The sequence below is a fragment of the Haplochromis burtoni genome, unplaced genomic scaffold (genome assembly GCF_018398535.1).
Source record: "Haplochromis burtoni strain Fernald_Lab_line unplaced genomic scaffold, NCSU_Asbu1 Contig_4, whole genome shotgun sequence".
Classification (NCBI taxonomy): Eukaryota; Metazoa; Chordata; class Actinopteri; order Cichliformes; family Cichlidae; genus Haplochromis; species Haplochromis burtoni.
The window spans coordinates 3,236,335-3,263,904 of record NW_024582365.1 but is presented as its reverse complement, the minus strand read 5'-3'; the positions used below and the strand labels follow the sequence as shown (position 1 = coordinate 3,263,904).

The 27,570-nt window shown below is 39.5% G+C and overlaps 2 protein-coding genes across 7 annotated transcripts in view; both read left to right on the top strand.

Annotated features, from left to right (window-relative positions):
- The window catches only part of mbnl3 (muscleblind-like splicing regulator 3), a 36,221-nt gene extending 22,111 nt beyond the window's left edge, over positions 1-14,110 (top strand). For 3 of the 6 annotated variants that reach the window (XM_014334450.2, XM_014334458.2, XM_014334443.2), the window contains 2 exons: positions 156-309; positions 7,467-14,110. In XM_014334450.2, coding sequence (XP_014189936.1) covers positions 156-309; positions 7,467-7,609 — 297 coding nt within the window. In that variant the 3' untranslated portion in view covers positions 7,610-14,110. Of the gene's footprint in view, positions 1-155; positions 310-5,036; positions 5,132-7,466 lie in introns of all 6 variants that reach the window. The other 3 variants (XM_005913306.3, XM_014334466.2, XM_005913305.2) reach the window with 3 other exon arrangements.
- Positions 14,111-16,181: 2,071 nt separating this feature from the next.
- rap2c (RAP2C, member of RAS oncogene family) lies at positions 16,182-23,003 on the top strand. The gene is made up of 3 exons (XM_005913303.3): positions 16,182-17,144; positions 18,042-18,327; positions 21,682-23,003. The coding sequence occupies exons 1-2, from the start codon at positions 16,872-16,874 to the stop codon at positions 18,318-18,320; spliced, it is 552 nt and encodes a 183-aa protein (XP_005913365.1). The 5' UTR covers positions 16,182-16,871; the 3' UTR covers positions 18,321-18,327; positions 21,682-23,003.
- The last annotated feature ends 4,567 nt before the right edge of the window (positions 23,004-27,570 follow it).

Sequence of the window (27,570 nt, the reverse complement as noted above, 5' to 3'; positions counted from 1 at the left end):
ATCTTAATGGTAAAGTTTATATTCACCCTGAGATGACACCAGATTAATCTACTTTTGTTTTTTTTGTTCCAGGGAGAGTGTTTTCTGTACACCCATCACTACCTGTGTTGAAAGATAACCACTGCTTTCATTCATATCCTTCTCTTCATGGCCAGGGTCTGCCCCCGGGGGCTGTGCAGCCGCTACCAAAGAGGCCTGTCTTAGAGAAGAGCAACGGAGCTGCTGCCACCGTCTTCAATCCCAGCATGTTCCACTACCAGCAAGCCCTGGCTAACATGCAGCTCCAGCAACCAGCCTTTATCCCCACTGGTGAGTCTCTGGAAACCTTAGCAACACCAGTAGGAGGTCCCTTGAATTCATACACCCTCAAACCTTGAATCCAAGAAGTGGCCTGTGCACACAAACACAAAGGTGGAGAACTGTAGGACGAAGAAGTTGCTGTGTCTGTTCAGGGCTTCTGTGCTGTGTGACGCTTCTCTTCTGTTCCACTGTCTGTTGTGTTGCTTGATTTGGATTCACTCTTGCTTGGCTTGTGATGAGGCCATAGAGTCAGAGGACACAGCTTAAAGAGACAAACACATTAAAGGCCTAAACCACAAAGCAGGATTAGGGTTTTAGCAAGGTTCAGGTTTAACTTAGAGTTTTGAGTCACAAAGGTGGTTCATTAGTCACTATGGCAGCTAAAGCTGCGAACCTAACCTGCACGTAGGAAACAACCGCTGAGTCACTAACCAATTCTCAGGAAAATGCCATCATCAGTCCTGGAAAAACAGGTGGACCTTAATATCCAGGTAGGAGAAGGCCGTGCTTTAGAGAAATATAGATCCTTAAGAGCAACGTTAATGTTCATTTTTATCTAGCAAGCAGTTTTAAAGCCATTTTATTTATTTTCATTTGTTCTGCAAGGCTTAAAATCATGTCTGATCCTAAAACTGAACACTTAATACTCGTTATTACTGACTGTTCATAAAATCTGCACACCTACTGGTTTCAATTCAGTTTTTTAATTGTTCTGTCCTTGCTCTCAGACGGTTTTACACAGCCGGGGCTGCAGCTCAAAGAATAAGGTTACAAGTGTCTTGTGCAGATTTCTGAATATGTCAGATCCTATTGAGCCTTAATGATTGAGCTTTGATAATGACAAGTCAGTTAACCTAAACATTTTCTATTGTAGCATTTTTTCCAGTCTTTTGTAGCTTTGTCTTCCTTTGTAAAATCAGCTGTTCTGCTGCCATGTTTGTGATTGGTCAGATGCTGCCAACACCACCTCTTTCATGTGAACCGGCTCCAAGATAGATTGAAGACACCTCGGGTTTACTGGTGGAGTTGATAATCACCTTCAGCTTGACTGCTGATTGTTACGTTCTCCAGGAAGTCTGGAGGGAATGCGGGGAAGTAAAAATAAAAGTGTCTGCACCAAGGAAGCAAATTTGGCACTAAAATAAAGTTTTTTAATTACAATTAAACTGAGACGACAAAGCTACTATCACCAACTAAACAGAGAAGCATAGCAAAACCTAGACGTTTGACCAATAGGATAGTACATGTGCACATACACACTTGGCATGCAGTTTTTATTCCTCGATACTTGAATGCCATTTTCTTCACTACAGCATTTAGAGATTTGAGGTGTTTGCACTTTCACTTTACCAGCAGCTTGCATCAGTGTGTTTTTGTGCGCCGGTACACATTGTGCACTAACTCCATGCTGCTTGCTTGTGCTCCCTGCTCTAACCTGAACCTGTGGGCACACCTTTGTCTGCTCTCTCGTCTTAACTTTCGCTGTCATCTGTTTCTTGTTTTATGTACGTGTTTGTAAAAATGTTACCAGCCGTAGGATTGGTGTGTTAATCAGAGGCCTGCACGACCATACAGGTGACCATGTTTCGCCCAGTTAACTATAAATTGTGTAGTTCGTACATGTGCAGTAGAATTGATTAGCAGGGATTCAAGTTCATGCTTCTTGTGTTTTATGTGAAACGGTTTTTCTTTAGGGGAATGAAATTTCAAAAGCAGACAGACCTAAACCTGGAAGTGTTACATGGACGATGACTTTCTATTTGCAGCATAGTTCATGGACTATGCGTTATTTAATCAAAACCAAACTACTGGATGACCTGACAATGAGAACCGACTATTCTCCGTTGCTGAAGTCGAACACTGATTTTCTCCATCCAGTTTAACAAACAAGTCTTAAGTGGAAGTGTTTAATCATTTAAGCGTTTGGATTTACATGAACTGTGCCAGCTCCGGTAGCTCAGACTGCTGGGAAAGCAGGGAGTGGAAAAAAAACCTCATCAGCTTCCTGTCAGTGTCTGTACTCACAGATTAAGGGACCTCCTTTTTTTTGCTAACCACACAAGGACCCCACCTGCACCACCCTCCTTAGAGCTTCCAGAAGCTCACTTCAGGGCTGAAGTGAAGTGCCAGCTGGTTTAGAGGAAGGTTTTACAGATTTTCTTTTAAATGCACGAAACAAATGTTCACTAAACTGATGTCGGAAATATCAGAATATTGTAGTTTAACCATGGAGGATTAGACTATGTCTGAGGTCAATGCTGTTCAGGATTACATAACCGTGGAACAGCAGCAGACTGATGCAGGGTTTCTATTCAGATAGTTTAGGGATACCAACAGTGATGAGAAGCACAGATACACGATTCACTCGGTCAGTCCATCTGAACTGAAAATCTGGTAGATTAGAATCACAAAAAGTTGCAGAAGATGTTTAGTCATGCATACGTCTGCGCGTGTGTGTTTCCTAACTTCAGTTCCACCTTTATTACATTTCCCAGTGATACATACTGATATTAGGACGTAAATTTAATACATTTGGAGAATAATTTTGACATAAAAGAAAAAAAGAAGCAAAATATTTTCATGTGTCTTTGCTGTTATAAATTGCAGTAAAATACTTTTTCAGGGTGGTCCGAGTCCCTCTCTGGTTTTGTTTTTGGGGATTTCTTTTGCTGAATTTTGTCCACTTTAGTCTCCAGCCTGAAGCAGACTGCATTTCTATAACGGTGGGAAACTTTGTTTGTGCTTTTGCTTACCTCACTTGAAAATATAAAAAAAAAAATTAAGCAGAAGAGGTAGTCTCACTTTAGTGCAATATATGGGTCAATACATGGGTATGGTTGCATGAAAAATTAATCAGAGCCTTCCACACGATCCCCTCAGAATGAGCTGGGGGGTTTTCTTTACATGCAGTAAAGATATCGAGATTTTGGTTTGGATATCAGATTGATTTGATGCCCTTTTTAACAATGCTTAAATGTCCTAAAAATGTTGTAGTGCCAAGCTCAGGGAAGCATATGGAAATGGAATGAATTAAAAAGGGTCATATTTCAACCTGCACAGCATAGATCTTTAATGGCTTTAAAAAACAAGAATTTGTTGCACAAGTTTGAATTTATTGGGGATTTGCTCTAATCCACACAGGTAAACAGACACTCTCAGTTATATACACATAACAAACCCGCTAATATTTTGGTTAAATATTCCTTAACAGATTCCACCTCAACCAAATGCTTTTAGCAGTCATCAACAAGCAGGTGTAGCTCTGTGTTGGGCAATCCAGTGAGTGAGCAAAGAGAAGCTACCAGCCCAAAATGACCACAATGATGAGTGTATGAAAACTTCTGACTACTACATTTCTCACAATGCAACCAAAAAAACATAATTTCATTATATCCTTCCTACTTGCTAAATGTACAAATAGAACATAAAAGCAATAACAGTGTTTGGTGTCCCTACTCTTCATGTATGACGACATTAATCCCAGTGTATACATCCTCACAGTCCTCAGTCGAGCTATAATTAAGAAGCTGGGGTGAAAACACCAGTTTGAGTGTCACAGTGCCGATCTATTGTATAATGAATCCACAAGTGGATGTTGTCACTGTCCTGCATCCTGCCATAGATTACAGAAGTGCACATCCTGTCCAGGGTGACAGGTCAAAGAAAACACAACAATCAAGTAACTGATCATGCCGGAGACAATACAAAGTCAATATAAAAAAAACCCTTTTAAAGTTACATTGATAAAAGTGCAATTAAAAGCAACATATTAGATTAAATGTGACAAATTCAGTTCTTGTTTATGCTGAAAAACTCCAGCTCAAGGTATGAATCAACTATATGTTTCTGTGGAGCAGTGAGACGATGACCTTATCGCCTCTGGGTGTGAGAGATGCTTTCTAATGTTGCTGCAGAGCCACAGCTGTGCTGTTTATGATGATGGACAATAGCACAGTGCATGTTTTGTGTACATATTTCAGGCTTATGTTCATATATGTGAGTTTGGTTGGTCTGACACACACCAATTGAGAATCTTAATAGTATTATACATCTTAGACAGCATGTGTGCTGTTTTCAGACTTGTTGGCCTTTGCAAGTAGTCAACTAAACTTTGATTTGTTCCAGTGCCTTTTGTTTAGTTAGTAATAATAATAATAATAATGATAATAATAATAATAAAAAGCGACTCAAATGAGGATAAAAATGGACCAGTACTTTCAGTCTTTAGCACCTTCAGCTCAGGACTTCAGAGCAACGATAAAATATGATTGCCATTAAATTACTAAATTCTCAGGATTTCTCTTACATTGTAATCGAAAGGAATAAAAGTATTTCTTATGGATCATTTGCTCTTTCCATACACATGCTCCGTCCATTCAATACAATTATCAGATACTCCAGTCTGATTAGATTGTATGACTGTGTATTGCTTTGTTTGTTTAACTGCCATTTTGTTGGTGAGCAATTAATTTTTTTTTTAATTTTGTATCCTGTCAGCTATTTAAATATGTATTTTTTTTCCCCTTTTATCTCTGATTTTGTTTGCATGTGTCCTGGTACTTGTTCAAATTCATCCTGGCAATATCACTTGACTTGTGCCATGACTTTTGATCCTACACATTTTGCCATGGTAACCATATCATTCCTGTTCCCCCTCCCTTCCCCTCCCCTCCCCTTCCCTCCTCCCCGCCCATATCCTCGTCCTCTGTCTTTCGTCTGACTCGCCCGAATAAAAGTTCCCATGATGCACGGTGCCACCACCTCCACTGTTTCGTCGGCCTCGACCCCAGTCACCAATGTTCCTTTCGCTGAATCTGCCGCCTCGAATCAGGTTTGCTCTTTCATTTCAGTCCTCTTTTGATTTTAGCTCTGTAGGATCTCAGTCCTTTTCACTGTCTGCCCGTAGTGTCACGTGTTATCTTCACATTTCATCTCTCCTCACGTTTCTGTTTCTTATGATGCGAGCAAATGAAAACAACTCGTTTTGAGAGGAATCTTGAAATTGACAACTGTTTTCATCTGAGTGTCTTTGTTTGGTGTTGAATCACATCATGTCTGTCTCAGTCGTTACTGTGTGCAGTATGTGGCCTGGCATTAAAGCATGCCAGCTCTCATCTCTGTTAAAAAATATATATCATATAAAAATAAATGTTTGCAGCCAAACAGTTACTTAATTTGCTTGGATACAACCTACCAGTCAAATGATTTAGGGCACCCTCATTATTTAAATTTCTAATAAACTTGAATGGTACGAAGGTCAGCAGGTCACCAGCAAAGGAAAAAGGAAAAGAAAAATGTGTAAATTTATTAAAAAATAAGTCTAAGTTTAAGAAAACTGGTTGAACTACAGCTTTCCTGCAGCTCTGGAAGTTAATAAATTCACCCGTAAGTGTCCCAACTTTTCTCAAATACTAGAAAGCCTTGGTCTGTACAGGAACAATCTACACCCTCTGATGCACCGTTGGCCCTGAAAATCCTGAACTGTGAAAAATGGCCAGAAATGTTTTATTCTTTTTGAAACTGGAGCGTTTATTGAACCTTCTGACAAATTAAAAAAGAAAATAAATATCAATTTGCTATATGTGGTATGTTTTATTGCTTAAAACATTTTGTTTTTGAGAGGGAATAAAACAACACTGACGATGCAGACATTTCAAAAACTCACAAAAACTTGTGTATCAAATATAATACAGAGTTGAAGCAATCTGGGTCTGCAGTTTATCCCACAGCAGCACAAAGACCTGAAATTTCTGAAGAAACAAACTGGACAGAGAGTTTAACTTCGATTAACCAGACAGGTCAACCTGCAAGTGCATTGATGTGTGCGCCACTGTGGAAAGACCGGTACAACACAGACGTTACAAGAGATATGTGACACAAAAAAATCCACAACACAAAAAGATGAAAAATGCTTGTTAAACCTTAATTTTGGCACAAAATTTTAAGCAGTTTTTTTTTATCAAATTTGCCTCTTCATTCTTTATGTGTGTTTTCTTTTATGTCCCAGTGATCACTGAAATTAAAGCCCAGAGCCCACCTAACAAGTGAAGGAGTCCCGGTTTGATCCCAGGAGGAGATCCAGATCCCTTTGGGGCTGCATCAGTAAGGGGATCCAGAGTAGAAAATCTGCCAAATTAAAGCTACCTGCTGTGGTGACCTCTCGTGAATAAGGAAACAACTGAAAGTGGCCACAGTGCTTCACAAATTTGTTAGACCACCTGACAAAACACCAAAAAAAAGCACAAATATTTTAGAAATCTGTCAAAAACTTGCTTAAAACTAAAAATTATGTTTTTATTTATTTGGCAAACAACAAACTGAATTCACGTTTTTATTCCCGAATTTGAGCCAGCACACTTAATCAAGCGTTAGATAGCATTCAACCACCAAAACTAGTAAAAAGCTGTAATTTACCATCTCGATCAAAAAACAATAATGTGCTTTACTAATTCTTTCTGCTTTTTTGTAAAGCAGTAAATTTGATATTTTAGCAATAAAAACATCACTTTGATTTAAGAGCTTGCACAAACTGAAGGATTAACCATTACCATTATGCACTGAGATATTACACAATGTAATTTCCCTTAATATGTATAAAAATGAGAGCGCTCTAAAATCCTTTGACTGGTGGTGTTTGCTGCTTTTTGTTGTTTACTTACAGCTAAAACAGAAGTCCAGCAGGAAAAAATGTTTCACATTTAAGGTGAAATCACATGTGGCTCGACTCTACTATGCAGCTTTAATGGAATTTACCTGAAATGACCTAAATTTGCATTCTTTCGGTTTACCAGCATCATACCAGTCCATGATTTTGAACTAACCTGCTGCTACTATGGATGAGTGCATAACTAGTCGACTAGGTATCACAGATTTTGTAAACTTTCGTTCCTGAGATGTTACACCCAACCCTCTCTCTTTTTGACGTGAAGATTCAAACAAGCAAAGGTGTAAAGTGAGGTGATAACACGCATTCGGCATTAACATCTATAAAAACAACCTCAGTGCTAACTTGACTATTTGCTTTGCCCATAATTTTAAAAGATCATTATAATTAAGCACAGATATCAGTATAAAATAATCTGCTACAGAGGTTTGCCTGCATATGTTTGTGTCTGTAAGAACTCACAGCTCCTCCTCCTCCTCTTCCCCCCCTCTCTCTCTTCCAGTAGACCCCTCGGAGCTTCTGACTTCAGATCCGGTGGAGCTCCAGTGCATTCCCATGGAAACCCATTTCTGCCCCGTCCCCAAACTGCTGGTGGCAGCTCCTGTGGCACTAAACTCAGTAAGCCTTTCCCGAAACCCCAGTTAAAGTCCCATAAACCCCGAGCACTGCAGCAAACATGTGCCTCGCCCACAGTGCACACCGACTGATATCATGTTGTGAACGTAAGAGAGCTGCGATGGTTCATGCAATACAGACCTGGACGTATTACCGTTGCTTTAAAGCAGCCACCCTGATGCATACTGACTCGATCGGGGCGAGCAATAGAGCTCCCTCGTCCTTACAGCCATACATGCCCACACCTTAAAAGTGCAGCACATGTGCGCACACATAAACACACACATATATATTCAAGACTAAATGCCCTTTATGGGTCGGAGCCATCACATGAGGCCACCCAACACATTTGACTGTTCCAAAGTAAGAAACTCTGAGAAGTTCATTGTAGAAAATTCAGACGGACCAGCTGCCGGTCTCCAACCATGACGGGCTGTCAAAGTGAAAGAGTGTTTCATATCATGTCACGTTTACGTTTCAAGATGAGTGCAAATGTGACGTTTGTGTTGTACGACGTGTACCGCTCAGTCTGTCATGATGGTCTCATTTTGCCTGGTGATACGTCAGTAAGGGGTTGTTGTTCATTTGTTTGTGCCTTTGATTTTTTCTGCTCAGCTGCAGAGGAGACTTAGTGTCCCAAAAATAATTTAAAAGAAGAATTAGTTACGTAAATAGAGTGTATTAGCCTGTAGCTGCTATTGGGATAAAGTCTACTGGTTACAGCAAATGCCTCTTAAAATGTATATTAGAGTTTCTTAAATGCAATGAATGATTCGCCCCCCCCCCCCTGTTTTATTGAAAAATGTAGACTGGGTGAAAGTAACTTAGTATGTAATTACTTCTTATAAAGAAGATGGGATGAGGGATATCTTTAGGATGTGTTAAATAAACTGCCTTAAAGCAGCTGAGGTCATGTTCTCTATGTAAGGGCCCCTCTCTGTATAGTACTCTCCAGTAATAGACCAGACAGCTCCAATCGTCAAAACTGATAAACCTGAGCTGTGAAGTTTCTTGAATCGTGATTTCCGATCAGTGATTGTGTTTCTTTTGTGATGGGTAGCTGTGTAACGACTAAAAAAGGAAAGGTTCATCCTGTTTCCTCTGTGATTTGAAACCTGAACACTCTTTGAAACCGATTCTGTGTGTGTTCAGCTCGCCTGTAAATGCCACTTAAACTTTTACACCTGATGTCAGTTATTGCACAAGATGGAAGCGAGATCGGTTTCCTTTTGTTGTGCCTAAAGTCTGCGGTATATGCAAGGAACTGCCCGTTTAATGCAATATCTGGATAAATCCTCCAAATAAATGTTTCCCTCTCTAATGCAGAGATGTATTTCAAAAGGCTGTTTGTTTAATGTGGCTTTTGGACTAAATAAGTGGCACAAGATTTTTATGTTTTATGGTTCTGCAGGGAGAAAGCTTCGAACTTGAAAATGTCCTGTCTGACTTTAAAATGTCATGTCTTTCTACTGCTGTCCTGTTTGTCAAAAATGACGAGACTCTAAATATTCTTATAACCAGAATCAAGTTGTAGAAAAGGATGAACAGTTCTCATGCTTGATGTCTGATGGTGAAAAAAAAATTGGGGGGGGACTTTCAAGTGTGTAAGGAATTGCTTTGTAGGTGTATACAAAAAAATGAACTTAACAGCTTTGGAAACTGGGCTGAAATCACTTATATCCAAATTCAAATGTGCCTCTTTCAAGTCTCCTCAAACAAAACTGTCAGTACACTGTAAGACCAGACCAGTGCTCAAAGACAGCTGTGTTATTTGGTACATTATTATAATATGAAATCACATTTGTATCAGTTTCTTCTCTGAGACAGCTGTGCTGTCTTACTGTCAATGTAAGGAAATAAATCAGAGAGTTGTGTGCATACATACGTGTGTCAGAAAAGACGATGGATCACATATTTGGTTAGATGTAAATGCTGCAGATATTACACATCTCCCATTGAACATTATTCATTTTAAATAATGTTAATGTGTCGTGAATGTATCTAATGCAAAAACTTTACACATGCCCTTCTAAAAGACAGGCATGCTGAAATGTAATGGTTCACTCTATATAGACTATTTCAGAGGTCACATACTGTAGGTACCATGATGAAACTGTGTTAAGACATATTAAAGTATGTGTATTGTTATATAGATTTATATTTAATGTTAATGGGTGGTGTGACTACTTTTAGAAATATCTTTCACTGTCAGAAAAGGTAGAGCAGACTGCTGTACTCTTTGAAGTACAAATGTACACAATTCAGGTACATTTCAGTACCATTTATTGCTAGTCAGTTTTTCTACCCCTACCCTCTGTAGTATCCAAAGCACTATAAACAAAGCATATTCTCATTAGGCAGAAAGTCAGCATGCTACCTTTTTTCTCACATGTATTTCCCTTGTCCCAGTACTGCAGCCCTGATTCTGTTAACTTTTGGTGTGGAAAGGCTTTGTGGAGCCATAACTGTGCAGAAAACCCACCCAGCCAGAGCTGCAAGTTCAGCACCAGGTATAATCCTGGGATTAACCCTCATTTTGGGCGTGTAAAAGCTTTTCCCTCCTGACCACCTAAATGCCCCAAATGGCATATTTGTGGCAGTTTAAGAAAAAGTACACATATCTGCTTACTTTTTTTTTTAAAGACAGAAGATCTGAGCTGCTCTTATGTTTCTGTGCTGATACTAAGCTGGAAAGAGCTGCTAGGTAACACAGAGAAAAGTCCAGCACACCTTAATAAACAGTTGTGCAAAAACAACCGCATTACACATCGTGACTGCTTGTGAACAGTGAGGTTGCCAGGCAACCAGCAATATAACCCAGATGGATTGTAAACTGTCCATGAAGAAATAATTACAGGAGGAAAACATCTATAAAACTACAGAGTGCCCTCTTTATATCCATTTTAAAGATTAAATGTGCAGTCTTGCATGGAAGGTGTTTACACCTTTTAGATAACTAAAAGTTAGCTTTTGGACAAACTGTGTAATGTTTGTAATAACTTAAGCCAACTTAAACAAGAATAGAGTGCCCTCTATAAGTGCGTTAACAGATATTATTGGATAATTTGTGCATCTGAAGTTGCTATTAAAGCACAAAAATGAGACAAAACAGTTGGTGGCTTTAGCTCTTATATAGTATATAAGTAAGTAAAGTTTATTTATAAAAGCACTTGTCACAGAAATGAAGTTATAAAGTGCTTGGCAAAATAAATAAAAACTGTGAAAAATCACAATAAAATATAATAGAAAATGATAGACGTATAAGTAAATGTCATCTGCATAGAAACGATAAGAGACTTCTGAAAAACCCTGAATGATGCCAGCTGGCTCAGGATTGAGCCTCGCATTTATCTGAGCCTTGCAGATAAATAAGAAGAAAGTTAGTCAAATGGAAACCATAGGTCTACTAAGGAAAGTATCATGGTCGACAGTATCAGAGGCTGTGCTGAGGTCAAACAGACCGAGCAGAGAACAAATCCACAGATCCTCTACATCAGAAGCCACATGAAAGCATGTTGACTGAACAGCGAAAAAGTAGCCTAAAGTAAACGCTACTGAACTGGTCTACAAATATCAAGATGCATAACTATCTATTTCTGTGCTGTTTGTGTATTAAATAGCACATAATAAAAGCTAAAGCCAGTCTGTATTTTATCTCATGCAATGCTTTCATCCTAAAATGCTAAAACTGAGGTTTAAAATATCTATTTCAGTTTACATACTTTTAGAGGACACCTTATTTGTAATAACCTAATACCTGTTAATTTATCTGTGTAGCTCCACTTTGTATGGAAACAGGCTAGTGCCCCATACAGCTGATTTAAGCTTCATATTTACTATACAGACATAAGAGTGATATAAAATCTTGTGAATAAGTGTATCTCCCAAAATAGTTGAATAAAGTATTTTTTAAAGTATAGCTGACTTTTTATCTGCATGGTGGATCAAACAGTATGTAGGCTCATAGCTGTCTCTATGAACCTGATGATCAGAATGTCCAGACAGGTCCCTTTTTCTAAAGACTAGCTTCGTCCAGCCAATCCCCTCCTTAAGTGACCCTACCCCTAACATCAGTATGCCTTCACTGTCCAGCTGGAAAAACAGAATACTTGATTAATAAACTGTGCCTCTCGAGGGCATTTGAGGTTTTTAAATACATTTAAATGTATCTTTTAAGGCTCAAGAGTGTATTAATTTGAGGATTGTGGAGCACCATGAGTAAAAAAAAAATACAAACAATGTTTTTACCTCTTAATTTTGTTCCCTCATTCATTCTCTTGTACTTGATTACCTTTGGGCCTGGTTGTAATTTTTTTTCCCCACACGGTCCTGAATCATAACTGTTCAACGTGTGCAGAGCTCTGATCTTCGCTGTCCTGTGATCAGATCCTTCAGCATGTGGACACAGTTAACCCAGTCCTGAGAATACAAACAAAGGGCCTTAATCCTCGATCATATGTCACAGCTGTGTATGAAAATGTAATAAATGTAAGATTTTTTTTTCTGACATAAAAAAAAAAAAACGCGGCATGAAAATAATAATAACAATAATGACAACAAAAAAATCATTTATATGTAGTTAATAGTTTGTGTAGACCAATATGAAAAACATTATGATATGAAAATCGTTTGTACACAATGATGGAGTCATTGTTAATGGTAATAGTTGCTGTTGCTATGGCAACAAAATGACAACATGGCTACCTTTTTATTATCCTAATAGTGATTTTTTTTTCCACAATAATTGAGATGACATACAGCACTAACCTATCCGAAAAGGGAATGTCTAATTATTAGTTTGTCTTGTTGCAACGTGATTGAAAAAACTTTAATCCTTGTAATATCCAAAGGTCCTTAGGGGAGGTCAGCCGTTTATTTTGTTTTGTTTATTTGACGTTCATTTTATATTTAGGTTTTTTCTTCTTGTACATGGTGTTTTTGAGAAATAGGAATGAACTCTGGCTTTTAGAGCAAACATCTGTCAGGGCGGTAAAGAGGCCCTTGGACTAACTGGAAGATCTTTTTTCTGTGGAGGCGAGCGGTTTTTGCCGTTTGCCTCCTACAGACCGAGAGATCTGGCTCAGGTTTTGGCCAAGAAGGTGGTCTCGAGGTCTCTTACTGCCCAGCTGTGCTGGGTGATGTCGATCCTCACTGAGGTGTATACGAATGTGTGATGTTCACCTTGTTTGCACTTATGTACATAACTATGTCAGAATACTCAAAATTTATTTTGAATAAATACAGATAAAAGAGTCAATTAAAAAAATCTAATCAATATATTGTTAACGATATGTCTATTGTTTTCTTACATCTGCCCTTTTGTTTGTTGCTAGAGGCCTGTTCTTTGCTAAGCATGGCACTGCCTAGCTGTAAACTACAAATGATTTGCTTTATAAAGCTATTTTTTTTTTCAGTTCACTTCAGTTGAATGATCCTCTGTGGTTTAATAATATGCGACCCTGACATCAAACAGGAGAGGTGGATCATATGTAAGAACCTAATCTGAGCAGATGACATGCAGACACATTCCTCTCTCCAGTAAAGCACCGAAATAAAGCACAGAGTAGCTCCATCTGCAGGCTGGAAAAAAACAAAATAGGAGCCGATATTAAATCTGACCACAGAGGAACAGAGATTTAAATTCGCCTTCATCTCTGTCATTTTGTAATTTTTTTAAACTCTCCTGTTTCTTGTCATTAACCAAAACAACAATAAATCTGAATTCTCCTCAGGATTTTAGACTAAATTGCAAACAAACGGCTTTTCCAATATTTTCCTCTCCCAGCAGCAGCAGCAGCATCCTCACATGACTCTGGTTCTGCTGATTTGAACATGTGATCCTCTTTATTTGCCCCCAAAGCCAGCGATTTTGTTGCCATGGCACTTCTCCTAGTGTTGAACTGACTGAGTCATCCTGGAGAATCGGTTCACAGCCCTCTGACTGTTGAATATTGACTTCAAAGAGTTTGTGAGCAGGGACGGGTCTCTGAACGACGTGTACCCACAACTCACCAAAGCGTCTCTACTGACTCACCAGCTCCCCTCATCATTGCTGTCCCAGTTTAAGTACATGCTGTGGGTTTTAAATCACTGTATTGTTACGATTCATTTTAGTTGTGATTGTGCCTTTAATGTGCAAACTGGACTTTTAGGTTCTACATCTCAATGACTAAAACCGCCACGTGAACTGAGCGTGTGCCAATCATATCAATTTAATTACATCCTCTGTTGAGTCCACAACTTATTTTTTAAATTGGGTACAATCGCCGACTGAACGACACCCCCGTGGAAGATGATGAGGGCCAAAGACTGTTCAGGACTAAGCCATAAAAAACTCTGACACTCTTGGGCAGACTTGAACGTGACTGCTGTTTCTTTGTTTCACTCTGTTTTCTGCTTGTGGTGCTTGTATGTGCTCCTGTGCTACATGCCAATATATTTTGCAGTGTATAGCTAATTATGAGTAAGTTACTGTGCCTATGATGAGTTCTGCAATTTCTGTTTGACCTTAAATAAAACACTTCATTGTGATCCTCTTGTGTGTTTTTTCTTTTTGTCTCTTTCATTGCAGACATACAAATACAGCAAAAGAAGTATACAAACCACAACGTACACCCTGAACATCTGGTAATGCCCCTAAATGTGCATATATAGCCTTAAAGGACCCCTTTATGCAACAACTGTTAATAACTAAGACTACAATAACACACATGCATCTCAGGGGCTTATCTGTATATAAAGTGTTTTGGCACCCAGGAAAGACCTTTTAACCTTTCACAAAAGAGAAATCAGGTCATTGGGATCAAGATGAAAATATTATGGGGTTAAATTTATTCAAGCATAGGGTATAGACACACTGGACATTTTGTTAGGTGCACCTTGCCAGTACTGGGAACTGGAAACATTCCTCAGAAATGTTGTAGCCTCAAATCGTGGCCTAAGTTTCCTGTTCTTAGCTGACAATACTGGCACCTGATGTGGACTTCTGCTGCTGCAGCTCATCTGGGTTCACAGATGCTCTTCCTCCTTGGTTGTAACGAATTACTGTTGACCCTTATCAGCTTGACATAGTCTCGCCATTCTCCTCTGACTTCAGGTATCGACAAGGCATTTTCCCTCAGAAAACCATGCTCTGTAAACCCTGTGATTGTGTGGGAAAATCCCACTAGATCCACAGTTTCTGAAATACTCAGACCATCCCATTCATGCCATTTTCAAAGTCCCTTAAATCACAGTTCTTCCCTATTTTGATGCTCAATTTGAACTCAACATGTCAATACACTGAGTTGCTGCCATGTTATTGGCTGATTAAATATTTGTGTTGATTGAGGAGTTTAAAGGCATACCTAAAGATCTGCCCAACAACATATAGTTTAAATCAATAAAATAGTCTATAGCTCAATAAAATTAAATAAAACAGGATCAAACAATTATCTTAATTATCTAAAAAAATTAATTAACTCAAATATAATGAGGTAATATGACTATGCATTACAATAAAAAAATGCAAAATGGCTTACTGAAGACAGTATGGCAAAAACCAGATGAAATTAAAGTTTCTTAGATAAATGAGTGCAAAGTGTGATGAATGATGCAGTTTTGAAATTAACTGCACTGTAGAGAGTCACTGTCTTCAGTATGCAGAATTAATCTGAATTAGCAGACCACTAACTTAATCTATTGCAGTTAAAAGCACTATAGTAAAGCTATTCAGAGAACTTCACCCAAATATAAATATAAAAACAGGAATCGAAACTGCTCTCAGAGGAAGTGAGGTTGACCAGCTTCCTTATGCTGCTGATGTAAGACTGCAACCTCTGAGTGTGACATCCTCAGTAACACGGAGAAATGGTCAAGATGGACCTGCAGCTGATTCATTTTGTGGCTGTTTCTTTAAACAAATTCTTCCTTCATATAACGGCAACATTGTGATTGCACATTAAACCACTCTTTGCTCACAACGTCCAGTCTTGGTGTTTTTCACATTGTGAACTAACCCACACTTATGCATCAGTGAAGCTAATCCCCTGGAGGATAGTGTGTAACTGCGGGAAAATAAATGAAACCACTTCATGTGACAACAATCTGCTCATTTAGATAACTTGTGTGAATAAGATAGGTCTGCATGATAAATCGCTAAATATGTAGGTTAGCAATTATCATTATTATTATTATTATTATTGTGTATTCAACTAAACTGTAATAAAACTGAAATGTAACAAACTGTCTATTGTGTGTGGACATAAAACTAGCTCATCACTTGTTTGAATGACTCAAACGTCAGTGTAAAACATTTTTTTAAAATTGTCATCTGAAAATGGTCAGGTACAAGGACTGGACTGAAAATGAGTGAAAAGGAAAAAAGATTTTCTTCAAAAAGCCTGGAGAGGGCGCATTTTAAAAAAACTAATTTAAAGGAATAAGGGGTGTCTCAAGGCATTTGCACAGTACTGTATTTAAATAAATAAATAAATATCAAGGAAAGAAAATGATCAAGTCCCCGCGACCCAGAATTGGCTAAGTGGAAAACCTGGATGGATGTTAGAAACGAAAAATCGTAATTTTCTGTAACGCTTTTGTGTGCTTTTATTATGAAAACCGTCGCAGCGGAAGTCTGATTCTCGTTAGCGGAAACAGGTTGTTAGCTCCAGGAAATCAGATGGTTGAAAAAAAGCCTTTCTTTCTGAAGCAGAACCCACCCTGTACACAGTCACATATATACCGGATCAGTAATAAACTGTAGCCAATGGACGGTGGGATTATAACACTGAGTCTGCGTCGATAACGGGCCCGGTTGCTAGGGCGCCGGGCTGGGCCGGAACCAGAACCAGGCCCGGACTAAGGGAAGGACGCAGTCAACGCTGCGGCGATACCGGCGGGCTGCTGTGGGGACTGTCATGCGGTTTGGGGTGAGGGTCTAATGTGTACCACCGTGACCTGCCGTCAGTAGACAACAAGTTCACTGACCAACGCCGGCGCTTGTGGTGAATCACATCGATCTAACGACTGAAAGCGCGAGGATGGCACAGCGGGAATTCAGCCAGGCGCGAGCTAGCTTTAACGCTAGCTAACGCCGGAGTTGCCGGACATCAACTTTTACTGTCTCACTAGCTGGAAAACGTAGAAAAACCCAAGTATGAGCGGTTGAACTGTTTATGTGAATGAGGGGGGTTATTGTATATCGTCTAACTTTTGTGGCTTCTCTCGTTAGCTCTCGTAAAGGCCTGATAAATGTTTGTGGAGCGAGTATAGCAGTCGTTAGCTGCTGAGTTAGCCCGCCTTGACCGCCCCAATGAAAGAATACAAAGTTGTCGTGCTGGGCAGCGGCGGCGTCGGGAAATCCGCGCTCACCGTGCAGTTTGTCACCGGCACTTTTATCGAGAAATATGACCCGACCATCGAGGACTTCTACCGGAAGGAGATCGAGGTGGACTCGTCGCCCTCCGTGCTGGAGATCCTGGACACGGCGGGGACGGAGCAGTTCGCGTCCATGAGAGACCTGTACATCAAGAACGGACAGGGCTTCATCCTGGTCTACAGCCTGGTCAACCAGCAGTCTTTCCAGGTACCCCAGATGCACCACACACACCTGAAATCTGCAACCGTATGTGGTTAATCAGGCTGTGATTCATACTTCTCATGCAGGGAGTGCTACAAGCCACATTATCGAGATTAAAATGGGAAGGTTAGGGCTCATTTGGACCCCCAATATCTCCATATAGCACTCATTTGTTGAAGGATGGCACCACACAGAAAACAAACAGTGCATAAGAAAGCTTAGATAACTATGAACCAGGTCTACTAAAGAAAATAGTCATCCCACGTCCTGATATTTTAGAGCCTTCAATATTAGCACTCGGTATTTAATGGATAATTACTTTTGAAGTACCAATAAATAAAAGTGCTTTAACTAGATGTGAAAAGAAGTTTTGGCCTTCCCAAAAGGAAATGTTTAGCAACCTTAAAATAGATATTTGCATATTTCCAAAACTTTCATGAAAATTCACGAATGTCTGCTGGGTAAAAAAAAGCTTTAAGATAAGATAACCTTTATTAGTCCCACACGTGGGAAATTTGTTTTGTCACAGCAGGAAGTGGACAGTGCAAAAGTTATGAGGCAAAAATTAGGATACAATAAGAATAAATACAGTACACAACTGTACAGAATAGAATAAATAAAATACTATATACAGTAGAATAAAATAAAAATAAATATACAATAAGATAAAAATAGAATACAAATACAAATGCTATATACAACTGAGTAAAAATACAACGATGACAGAAAGGTACCTCAACAATGTGACCAGTTTTGAGCCAGAAAAATCGTAATTAAATGTTTGCATCATGAAGAAATTGTGCCTGTTGAGAAATAACCAAAGTTCGCATCTGCTTGATGATTCATTTTTTGTTTTGTTTAAATTTCAATATCTCACACTTCTTATTTTTCTCAATCTTTAAGGACATCAGACCAATGCGAGACCAAATAGTGCGAGTGAAGCGCTTTGAGAAGGTGCCGCTGATTCTGGTTGGTAACAAAGTCGACCTGGAGTCTGAGCGTGAGGTGGCCGGATCAGATGGACGGGCTTTGGCTCAAGAGTGGGGCTGCCCTTTTATCGAAACCTCTGCCAAGAGCAAGACGATGGTGGATGAGCTGTTTGCAGAGATTGTCCGGCAGATGAATTACTCCTCGCTGCCAGAGAAGCAGGAACAGTGCTGCACAGCCTGCGTGGTACAGTGAGGAAAAGGTAGGGACATAATCTAGCAGTGCTGTACCCATGCTCTGGACACACAGCACAGTTGGCCCCTTACTATTTTTACGAAATGTGATAAAATGTCCCTGTAGAGACGGTTCACAAGACTGTGTGGTGTTTTGAGTGCAGTGTGAGGGAGAGAGAGATTCGGCTGGAAGTGAGAAAGAAGAGTGGGTGGTGCTGCTCTGGGCAAACTGTTTGGTTTATCTTGTTATCATAAGATCGCAGAAAGTATGCAGCATGAAGAATGCAACTGTCTGAATGCTCAGGGCCAGGAGGAAGAGCAGGGGGCAATGAAGCAGATGGTCCTATGAGGCGAGTCGCAGAAAGAGGAAAATGTGACATCCTGAAAAATTATTTATGTTCCAAAACAGGAAGTTCAGTTTAGATTCTGTGAGAGATGCAACCGCGGTTTAAAACCCACCAGCCTTTTAAATCTTATGCAGCTGTAGGATTCTCGCCGGTCATTTAGTCTCAAATTAAAGCAAGAAAATAAAGATGGCTGCTTTAAAAATTCTGAGTGCTAAACCTTTAATCATTACTCTGTTAATTGTCATCTTATGGTGATATATGAGGTTGATTCTCCATCAGTACCTTTAATTTGGACTTTTAAGTTGTTTTTAACTAATGATGACATCTGTGAAGTTCAGGATCCAAAATGTGTCAGATAATCAATAATAAGTAATCCTTAAACCCTTTGGATTTTCTTTGAGTCCATCAACACGGTAGATTACGTTTTTTGAAGTACTTCACATTTTCACGCTAGAAGTAAACACAGAACAAAACATACAGCTGAGTTTAATAGATGCTTCTGTAGACAGCAGGCACAGATGTACGTTCCAAATTTTTGAGTTAAGACTGGAATGATATCTGATCCAGTTATTAGATCAGTGGATCCCCAGCTCAGTGTTTTTAAAAAAAAAAATCCCAGTGAGCCAACAGATCAGACATTTTAATTTATTACGTATTTATAATTTAAAATGTCTGATCTGTTGGCTCACTGGGATTTTTTTATATATTATATACTGCTAGCTAAATGCACAACAGTATCATAAATGCGTTTTGGGGCATAAATAAATGTAGTAAAATAAATGATGCGCCTCTCTTGAGAATGCTGCAGATATTGTTACTACTGTAGAAAGAGTGCGCCTGCTGTTGTCATTCTGCAGCAAAGTTAAGAAATTGCCAGATCAAACAAAATTTAATATTAGATAACCCAAGTAAAAACAAAATGGAGTTTTTTATTATGGGAAAAGATCTATCCAAAATCACGAATTAACTGTGATTAATTCACAGGGGGTAAGTTCAGTTTCACTAGTACACCCTACCAGACATGTTGAATCAGGAAATCACTTAACGAGAACACGTCTAACAAAGTGAAGTAGGCCAAATTAACTCAAAAAGCAACACATCGTGCTGTGAGTTAAAGAAACTCAAACTGATTAGAAACATTGACATCTCTTAGTATGGAAAGAGTTAAAAAGCAATTTCTAAGGCTTTGGAACTCCACTGAATCATGTTGAGAGTCATAATCCATAAATATAGAGAACTGCAGTGCACATTACCAGCAGTGGATGACCTACCAAAATTACTCCCAAGAGTGCATCAACAACTCATCCAAGAGGTCACAAAAGCACTCAGAACATCTAAAGAACTTTAGGCCTCACTTCCTGCAATAAATGTCAGAGTTCATGATTCAGAAATAAGAAAGAGACAAAAGCCACCGATGAACAAAACAAACCCAAAGGCTTGATTTGTGTTTGGCTAAAAACAAATGTGAGCTTAAAATATTTCTGTTACATTAGGTGGAGAACTAACACAGCATTTCATAAAAAGAACATTGTATCAACAGCCAAACATGGTGGTGGTAATGTGATGCTTTGGGGCTGCTTTGCTGCTTCAGGACTTGGATGACTTGATGGAATTGATGGAACTATGAACTCTGCTCGCTACAAAAACAGAAACAAAAAACCTGAAGAATATCCTGCCATCAGATCATGCTTTGAAGCTCAAAATCATTTGGGTTTTAAATTGGGATGGGAATTGAGAACCTTTTCCCAGTATTTCAGTTTCTTGCCTGCCAATTAAGCCCGGCTTATTGTCCATTCATTAGGATAGGGATTTGTGCTGATGCGTGGGACTGTAGCCTGAGGTTTATGTTGTTAAATGGTAATTATGAGATGGTATGTTTCAGGTCATTTTACTGAGAAATGCGAAAGTAATGTGTCAAATTACTTCCTCATTACCTTTTTAGGGAAAGTGTTCTGCATGCAGGAAAAGCCTCCAACACGCACAAACATTTAACCACACAGCACTATCAGTAAGGATTGAATCGATAAGGAATCAATCAGTAAATTATATGAAATCATTAAAAGCTGCTTTCAGTATTTTACTTGGGTTATCTTTTTCCAATATTAACATTTGTTTGATGACCTGAAACCTGTAAATGTGGAAAAAACAAAAGAAGAGAAGAGAGAGCAGGGGCAAATACTTTTTCTCAGTACTGTAACTTCACTGTAACCTTTAAGCATCAGTTGCAAGCTTTACGAATTTCCTTTCCTTAAACCGCAAAACTCAGTAATTTAAAAATAAAACATCGAGCATTACCGTGTATACAGTAAACACAACTCAAAATACCGCCATGTGAGTATCAGTTTTTATCCACAACTTGATTTTATCACACAAACCGTAGCGTTCCTTAAACATCGTTCTGTTTGGGCATTGACCTGCAGGAGGATGTAACCCTGCGTGTATTACAAGTAAAGAAGAAATATACCTAAGAACAGTCAATACTGTTGCACTCCAGGATTCAAATTAGTTTAAGAAAGTAGGTTAATAAGCTACATGAGCAAATTTAATTATGTTTAAACAAAAATAATCCAGTATGAGGGCAGCCATTTTGGGTCCAGCAGGCTGGGTCCAGTACACTGGAAGAAATTCACTGGACAGTAATCCAAACAGTTTTTTGTTTTCTTGTTTTTGTGTTTTTTATTGTGCACAGAGTTTTTAAGTTTGAGAGAAAACCATTTTCTTTATGCACCTCGGACATGGAATACTTTATGCCATATCCTTAGTGGATTTAAAGTATCATAAGGATTGTTAGTAAGGAGACGTTTGCCGTCGATGACTTTTAGTTGTACATTTTGTCTGAGCAGCAGTCCAGAAACCAGGAAAGCTTTAGTTTACCGTTACATATGGCAGAGAAAAGCATAAAAAACTGTTAAATAATCCAAACTTGACTCTGACTTGTATTTGAAAATAATAACTTTGACATGCTTTGATCTTAAAAATCATTGCGTTTAACTTCACAAACCCTGAGCTAAGGCCTCCTGTGTTTCTGTTTCACAGACTCATCATTTGTCTGGATCCACCTCAAGCTTTTCGATGATCCGTTAACCCGGGCACAACCTGACTTCAACCCTGCTGATTAAAAACTTACCGCAGCTGGCAAAGTTTTTGCTTGAGGTGGTTTCTGACTTCCTGTCTCAGAGCATCTGACAGGAAAGACGTCGGTCCTATTTTTGATATCATAACTGTTAGAAGATGTTTCTGCTGCAACCTCAACGGCCTTCGCGATGACCCGGGATCAAGTTGGACTGACTGACTTTTACGAACGGCCACCTGTGAATTCGTCTTTTCGGGTTTTTTTGTTTTGTTTTGTTTTTTATGTGTGTGTGGTTTTTTGTTTTTTTTTTCCTGAAATATCCCTGAAAGCAGGAGTGTTGTGAGGTTGCAGCATCTTTTTAAAGCTGCTTAAATCATTACTATATACTTTAATATTCCTTGTATTATGTCTCAAGTTTGGAATTTGAAAAAAATATTTCATATTATTGGAGCATTTTCACTTTTAAGCATGCTTACTTCAGCCAGTTTCCCATCCTGGTGTACTGTGCTGATCTTATTTTGAAAATCTTATTCCGTAAAACTGACACAAATTAAAGTAACGTGAGGTTTTTTTGTTTTGTTTTTTTAGCTCAGCAGGGTGAATAACTGTATTAAACCAGTGATGCTTATTTTTAATTTTTCAGTAGTGTGAGGCAGTGAAACTCATCTGAAAGCACGCACGCTCAAAAGTGAAAATGTTTTTTACCGCTAATTCAACTTGAAGTGATGTGGATGAGCCATTTTGCTGTTTTCAGTCTCTACAAGGTGTGACTTGCGTGGACGCCGGTCTTCCATTTTCAGCTTTCTTGAGGGCAGTTTTTTATTTTATGTTATTTTATTCTATTGGAGGGAGGGGGGAACGACTGCAGGAAGTTCAGCGTGCATATTTGTGTTTGACTCCATGACGCGTGTCACTTTAAATATTCAGAGACGCCGATTCCTTATCATTTAGAAAAAAATAACTTCCTCTGAAATGTGGATTAATAAGAAGTTCTGACACAGTTAATCAGATTTTACTTTGTATTCTTCTTTTTCTTATAGTAACCTATTTATTAAGAGCTAATGACACGGGCTAGCCAGTTTTAAACTTATACTAGTTATTTGCTTTCTGTGCATTTTTGGGATACATGCTATGTTGTATCTTTGTTTTGAAGCTAAGAATTTAACAGAGCCTTAAGATATCTGTTGCACCCCGTTTGGCCTCATATTTCTTTTGTTTGTTTGTTTTTTTTTCCCCCTGGAAGATAACAATTGTCATCATTTGGTAATAAACATGCTGGAATCTGCTTTTGTGATGTGACACAAATTTTGTCTTTTACTTGACTAAATAACCCTGATTTGATCATTTATACACTAGGGTAAATCAAATCAAATCAAATCACTTTTATTGTCACATCACATGTGCAGGTACATTGGTACAGCACATGTGAGTGAAATTCTTGTGTGCGAGCTTCACAAGCAACAGAGTTGTGCAAAATACAATAATGTAAACAAGCAAAATACAAGAATAAACAAGTCATTGCTGAATTATTAAATTCACCAGCAGTCCATAATGTAATTGGTGGGTTTATTTTAATAATTTAATTAAATTCTCAACAAAACTATTAGGAGATTTACAAAATATGTACATTTTAGTTAGTGATGTAAGTATTTGATCACCTTGTAAGACGTGATTTGGTGCTTTGTTGTCAGATGTGTCATGCAAATTTGGTATAAAATATGGACATAGCGTGCGTGAACCACTGCATAATTTTGAGCCAGAGGTTACCATTAACTGGGTATTTATTATTTAATTAGTGCTAATTTCACTCATCAAAAATAATTTCTTGCGTGATCTGTACCTCCCAGGAAGCTGTAATGTTAGTCAGATAATCCAGAAATGATCCAAAAGGCACCAACAGCACACAAACAGTAAAGAGATCCAGTTTAATGGCTCAAAATAGTAGCTGAGGCCTAGCAGACCCCAATCTGATCCAACTGCCTGTGTCAGGACATGCAGCTGTGATGAATGGGAGAATTATCCACAGAGGCCAGGCTGTAAAATTAGGCATATTAACATGGGAGTCTCTTTTGGAGTCGCCCTCAAGTGGCCAGTAGAGGAACTGCAGTTTCTCTTCCTCATTCCAGCTGTCAAGCATGGTGGTGGAGGGGTGATGATCTGGACTTATTTTCCAGCCACAGGCCCTGGGCATCTTTTAGTCACTGAGTCAGCTCAATGACTCAGTGACTAAAAGTCTGAAATAAATAAATGAAAATGAAATGAACTCTACATAAAAGTATGCTCAAATGTGAGGACATCTGACAGATAAAGCTTGGCCGAAGTTGAGTCATGCAATAGGTCAGTGATCCCAATCACACTAGCAAATCTACATTAGAATGGCTGAAATGGAAAGCAAGCACTGCACAGAGACACCTTTATTTTTTCACATGACTGCTTATATACACAGAAAGATGGAGTTTAATTTTCTCGACTTATGAAAGTAACAAGAAATATTAAGGATGCTTTATGTTTCCCTAAAAGAGAACTAAGAGCTTAAGATCTCCTCAGTTCTGCTGTGAGGACAGTTCATACTATGTGAAAGGTGCACGGTACCTGAAATCAGCTCTACCGAGGTTTCCCAGCAATATCTGGGGTTTGCAGTCAACGTGAAAAAAATGGGCCTTGGGTCCTCTTTACTGCACCTTGATACATAAATGAGTGCATGCAGGTTTTAACACCATACCTGACATGTGCACCAATAAGGCCCACACAACAACTTTTGTGATGTTTCTGGTAAACGAGCAAGAAGAGTTCCAACTTTTAATCGTCTAAAAATAAACACTGCCAGTAATAGGCCACACTTTCCATTTCCTTGTTAATGTGTTTGTTTTTTCATGCATCAGCCTGGCAGTTTGTTATCTGTGTGTGCGCGTGCGCACCATTTGCAGAGTTTTTTTTTTTCTTGCAGATTTCACACATGATGGTGCTGCAACTTCCCACACAGCAGAAAACTGGCTCATCTTCATTGCTACTGCTATTTGGCTGTCAGGTGGAGCTGTTGGGTGCACACTGAATCTGCATCCTGCACTGAGCTGGCAGATGCTTCTGCTGCTGTGTGGGGTCGCTGATGTCTCACAATCAGCAGGCTCATCTCAGCTCTTCAAGGAAACTAAAGTCCCGTTTTCCTGCTGAGTTTATCTCAATCTGCACTGTGAGTACAGCAAAAAACACCACATCAGCCTACAGGGAACAGGAGTGTGTCATCATAAATGAAAACATGATTAACACAAACAAAGTGAGTCTTTTAAATTCACCGAATGAGAAACAAGTTCAACTGCGACCATCTAAATCAGAATTTTCGTCTTTCCACCCACATCAGATGTGCATCATGGAAGAAAAGAGTCTGAAGTTTAGGTGCTGCGACCTGAAAAGTGTTATTGCTTCTGGATTTAAAAGAAGCATGAATTGGTTAAAAAGGTCCTGAGCAGATGTGAGAGGATTTTGTGGTTGTTTAGCTTCACAGAAAACTTTAGCAAAAACCGTAAACTTTTAGGTCACTAAATACAGCACGATTTATGCAGTACACATGAGATCTCAAAGTGTGGACTCCTGGATGTCTCTTGACCTTCAGCTCCTTGATGCTGCTGCTCGTCGCTTTATGCTGGTGCCCTGATGCCTCTGCAGAGCTTTGTCACCACATTTGCTGCTCTACACCTGCATGCCCCAGGTACAGGAAGTCTTTACACCACAGGCCGCCCACACTTTGATGCTTTACATTGCAGGAGAGTCTACTTGGCATAAATTGTCGCTGGCACTGGTTTTTAATGTCAGTGATGTTTCGGTTTATGTCAGCCTACTTGCTAAGTCTTATTGTTGAATGTTTGTCATTATGCTTCTTAAATTTGTAAGGTCTTAGTTCAATCTATAGGATCAAGACATGCCTTTGTCCCTGACCACCTCTCCAGCCACTCTGTGCGGGGGAGGATTATTACACATCCCTGGAGATCTGTTTGAAGTTTGGTAAGCTTCCTGCCCTTTGTATGGCTTCACTGTGTTATCATGGTGAACCATACATTGGGTGTGGGGGAGACTACCCTCTTTATGACCAGGATGTTGTAGAAACAGTTTGATCAGGAACACGACACACACACAGGGCACACAACACACTCACACACACACACACACACACTACACACACACACACACACACACACACACACATACATACAGTGCCTTGTCTTTGTAACCAAGGGGGGTTTAGAGGGGAGGTACTATGTTTTGTGTGAACTGTTTTCCCAATAAAAGGCAGCAGAGGAGGCCGTTGGGGTCATTTTCGTGGTAGACCGACGAGGCCTCCCTTGCAAGTAAATCGATCGATCGCTGACTGTCTTGTTTTCTTCATGATGAATAAGTCTCTAAACTATCGGGGCTTGTGGAAACACAGACCCAACACTATCATAACTTGGAATGTTTGTGAAAATTATTCAAAGCATGAATGCCCTTCCCATGTCATTATACTTCTCTTTCTGCTTTTCTGAGACTTTGTGACCTACACCCCCCCCCCCCCCATGCCATGAATTAAAAGTCCACATCGTAACTCATCAATCCACCAACCAAGGCAGAGATCACCAAAGCCATCAAGTCCTTGAAAAATGGAAAGGTACCAGGGCTTCCAGAAGCTGTCAAGGCAGACGTGGCAGCAGCAGTGGAGATGCTGCATCCTCTCTTAACCTCTGGGGGGTCCTAGAAAAATGCATACACTATTGGGCTTAGAGCCACAAATCGACCACGCCATGAAAAGTGCCATAAAATATCTATATATTAATATTTTTTTCCACTTTAAATTAGCCAATCTTTTAGACCTACTTCTCCTTGAAATATTCATATCAAGTTTTAATTACATTTCGCGGATTTTAACCCTTTATATCCCGGTTTCGTCACATGGCCGCACTGTTTTTTTAGCCCCAAAAAACAAAGAAATCAAATATTTCCCAAAAGATACAATTCCAAGGCCCGGACTCCCGAGTACCACCAACATTCGGAAGATGGCCCATTATTTGGTTGTAATGACCGTGGAATGGGAAATAGCGTTTATAATGGGTTTCAATGGGGCACAAATCGACCACTAGGACCAATAGTGTAAGTTTATCTGTAGCTCAGCCACTGAAGCTAATTTAAGGGAGTCAGACTGGAATTTTGAAATATATGTAACCAGACTTTTTTTTGGAAAAGTTGGCTATATTCCGTTCAACACAGTGCAAATGGCGTGTATACGAACAATGAAAAATGGCACAAATCGACCCAAGACCACCCAGAGGTTAGTGAAGATATGGGAACAGGAGCAAGTGCCTTCTGACTGGAAGCTTGGGTACCTGGTGAAGCTCCCAAAGAAAGGCGATCTATCCCAGTTTGGCAACTGGCGAGGAATTATGCTGCTGTCTATCCCCAGCAAGGTGTTGACCAGAATCATCTTGGAGAGACTGCAGGAGGCATTGGACAAGAGACTGAGATCAGAGCAGGCAGGATTTAGACAAGACAGATCATGTACAGACCACATCACCACTCTGCGCATCATCATCGAGCAGTCTATCGAATGGCAGTCTCCCTTGTACACAATCTTCGTCGACTTTGAAAAAGCCTTCGACAGTGTCGACAGGGAGACCATTTGGAAACTGATGCAACACTACGGAATCCCACAGAAGCGCATCAACATAATCCAAGAGCTATACGAAGACACGTCCTGCCAGATCATCCACAACTGAAAACTGGCCAACCACTTCGCAGTGAAAAACGAAGTGAGGCAAGGCTGCATGCAGTCACCGACGAGCTTCCCGATCGTCATGGACTGGATCATGAGAAGAACCACAGAGGGC

Bases quoted from the DNA above. Each gene is read 5' to 3' on its own strand.
- rap2c (XM_005913303.3), top strand. From the start codon at position 16,872: ATGAAAGAATACAAAGTTGTCGTGCTGGGCAGCGGCGGCGTCGGGAAA. The intron at 17,145-18,041 runs GTACCCCAGATG...TCAATCTTTAAG, and splicing joins TCAACCAGCAGTCTTTCCAG to GACATCAGACCAATGCGAGA.